A 2,487-nucleotide genomic window follows, 5' to 3' on the forward strand; every position below is an offset into this window, starting at 1 on the left:
CTGCATTGTTCAGGACTGCTCCCAGCAAGGCATTTAACTGCAGAAATTAGATTATACAGGGAGTACAGCAGGGAAGGGGCTGCATAAAAGGGGATAACATGATTTTTTATTTTACTGTCGTGGGTTGCTGGGATGGAAACTGCAAACAGATATTAATCTCTCATTTCAGGCTGAGAAAAATAGTAAAAATTCTCTGAGATCTTGCTAAACCAGGCACAGACAGAAATCAGCACAGGGTTCCTTAAATGCAGCACCAGTGTCGCTTTTCCAGCCTCCTCAGGGTTGCTCTGACGGTGCCTGCAGAGCCAGAGCTGCCCCTGGGCAGTGTCTGAGCTGGGAGGGTTCTGCAGGGTAGAGCTGAGCCCCCACGGCTGGGCTGAGCTCTGGCAGCACTGGCAGGGCCCAGCCCTGGGCACAGGGAAGAGCTGCTGGCAGGGACAGCTCCAGGCAGCAGAGCCCTGGGTAGGCAGTGGGGGGAAATTGTCCCCAGGCTGTGCTGGGATATTTTAAAACTTCTCCAAACCCAACTATTCCATGATTTCTTTCCTTACAGAACCACATGCAGGGACAGAACAAATGTCCAACAGCAGCTCCATCAGGCACTTCCTCCTGCTGGCATTGGCAGACACGTGGCAGCTGCAGCTCCTGCACTTCTGCCTCTTGCTGGGCATCCCCCTGGCTGCCCTCCTGGGCAACGGCCTCATCATCAGCACCGTAGCCTGCGGCCACCACCAGCACACGCCCATGTTCTTCTTCCTGCTCAACCTGGCCCTCAGCGACCTGGGCTCTATCTGCACCACTGTCCCCAAAGCCATGCACAATTCCCTCTGGGACACCAGGAACATCTCCTACACAGGATGTGCCACACAGCTCTTTTTCTTTCTGTTCTTCATTGGAACAGAATATTTCCTCCTGATCGTCATGTGCTACGACCGCTACGTGTCCATCTGCAAACCCCTGCACCACGGGACCCTCCTGGGCAGCAGAGCTTGTGCCCACATGGCAGCAGCTGCCTGGGCCAGTGCCTTCCTCAATGCTCTCATGCACACAGCCAACACATTTTCCCTGCCCCTGTGCCATGGCAATGCCCTGGGCCAGTTTTTCTTTGAGGTACCCCAAATCCTCAAGCTCTCCTGCTCAAATTTGAACCTCAGAGAACTTGGGTTTCTTGTGTTTTCCATCTCCTTAGGACTGGGATGTTCTGTGTTCATTGTTTTCTCCTATGTGCAGATCTTCAGGGCTGTGCTGAGTATCCCCTCTGAGCAGGGACGGCACAAAGCCTTTTCCACCTGCCTCCCTCACCTGGCCGTGGTCTCCCTGTTCCTCAGCACTATCATATTTTCCTATCTGAAGCCACCCACCATGTCCTCCCCATCTCTGGATCTGGCTCTGTCAGTTCTGTACTCGCTGGTGCCTCCAGCCCTGAACCCCCTCATCTACAGCCTGAGGAACCAGGAGCTCAAGGCTGCAGTGCGGACACTAATGACTGCATGGTTTCAGAAGCATTAAGCTGCTTGCAGGTTTCTGCAAGTCACTTGTACTAAAAGTCATCTTTGACAGTGTTTGGGTCTGGTGGTTTCATTCCTTTGTTTTAACTTTTTAATATTGTCCAGAAATAAGTGCCATTGTTTGAGCCATTTCTCATTTCTTTTCTCTCCACATTGACTGTGGCCACAGACTGTTCCAATGAGGACCTGTGCTCTCAGTGGCTTTAAATAAACTAAAGGATGTCCCAGAAAAGTTTTCTGCAGAGATACCCATTTTGTTGCCTTCTCTGGAGCTGCAGCAGCAATGTCTGTGTGCAGAGCTGGGAGCAGGTTAGGGACAGCACAGCAGTTCTGCTCCTGCTGGCCACACCATTCCTGATCCAGGCCAGGAGCCATTGGTCTTCTTGGCCACCTGGGCACACTGCTGGCTCCTGTATAGCCTGTTGTCCATTAGTCCCTGCAGGTCCCTTTCTGCCTGGCTGCTGTCCAGCCACTCTGTCCCCAGCCTGTAGTGCTGCAGGGGTTGTTGTGGCCAAAGTGTAGGACCCGGGCACTTGGATTTGTTAAATCTCACCTTGTTGCAATTGGGCCCTGGATCCAGCCTGTCCAAAGCCCTGTGCAGAGCCCTCCTACCCTCCAGCAGATCCACACTCCCAGCCATTTTGGTGTCACCACAGCTCCATGAGGTCTGAGGGTGTCACAATGGTCTCCATGATTCCATGAGGCCTCCCAGTGTCACAATGTCCCTTTGCTGTCACAAAGTCCCTTGGATCCTTGGGCCCCACAGTGTCACAATGGCACCTTGGTCCCCCAAGACCCTGCAGTGTCACAATGAATCCTTGGTTCCATGAGGTCTGGCAGTGCAGCAATGCTCTCCTTGGTTCCACAGTGTCACAATGGCCTCTTGGTCCCAAGGGTCACCACAGTTTCAAACATGTTTCCTTCATTCCATGAGTCCCTGCAGAGCAACACTGGCCCCTTTTTTCCATGAGGCCCTGCA

The 2,487-nt window shown here is 53.0% G+C and overlaps 1 protein-coding gene across 1 annotated transcript; it reads left to right on the top strand.

The window, feature by feature from the left end:
* The first annotated feature begins 576 nt into the window (after positions 1-576).
* On the top strand, positions 577-1,509 carry LOC128949958 (olfactory receptor 14C36-like). The gene has a single exon (XM_054294851.1). It carries the CDS (start codon positions 577-579, stop codon positions 1,507-1,509), a length of 933 nt encoding a protein of 310 aa, XP_054150826.1.
* The last annotated feature ends 978 nt before the right edge of the window (positions 1,510-2,487 follow it).

This window comes from Melozone crissalis, unplaced genomic scaffold (assembly GCF_028551555.1).
Source record: "Melozone crissalis strain CALT ecotype California unplaced genomic scaffold, PUWL_Pcris_2 ptg000345l_1, whole genome shotgun sequence".
Classification (NCBI taxonomy): domain Eukaryota; kingdom Metazoa; phylum Chordata; class Aves; order Passeriformes; family Passerellidae; genus Melozone; species Melozone crissalis.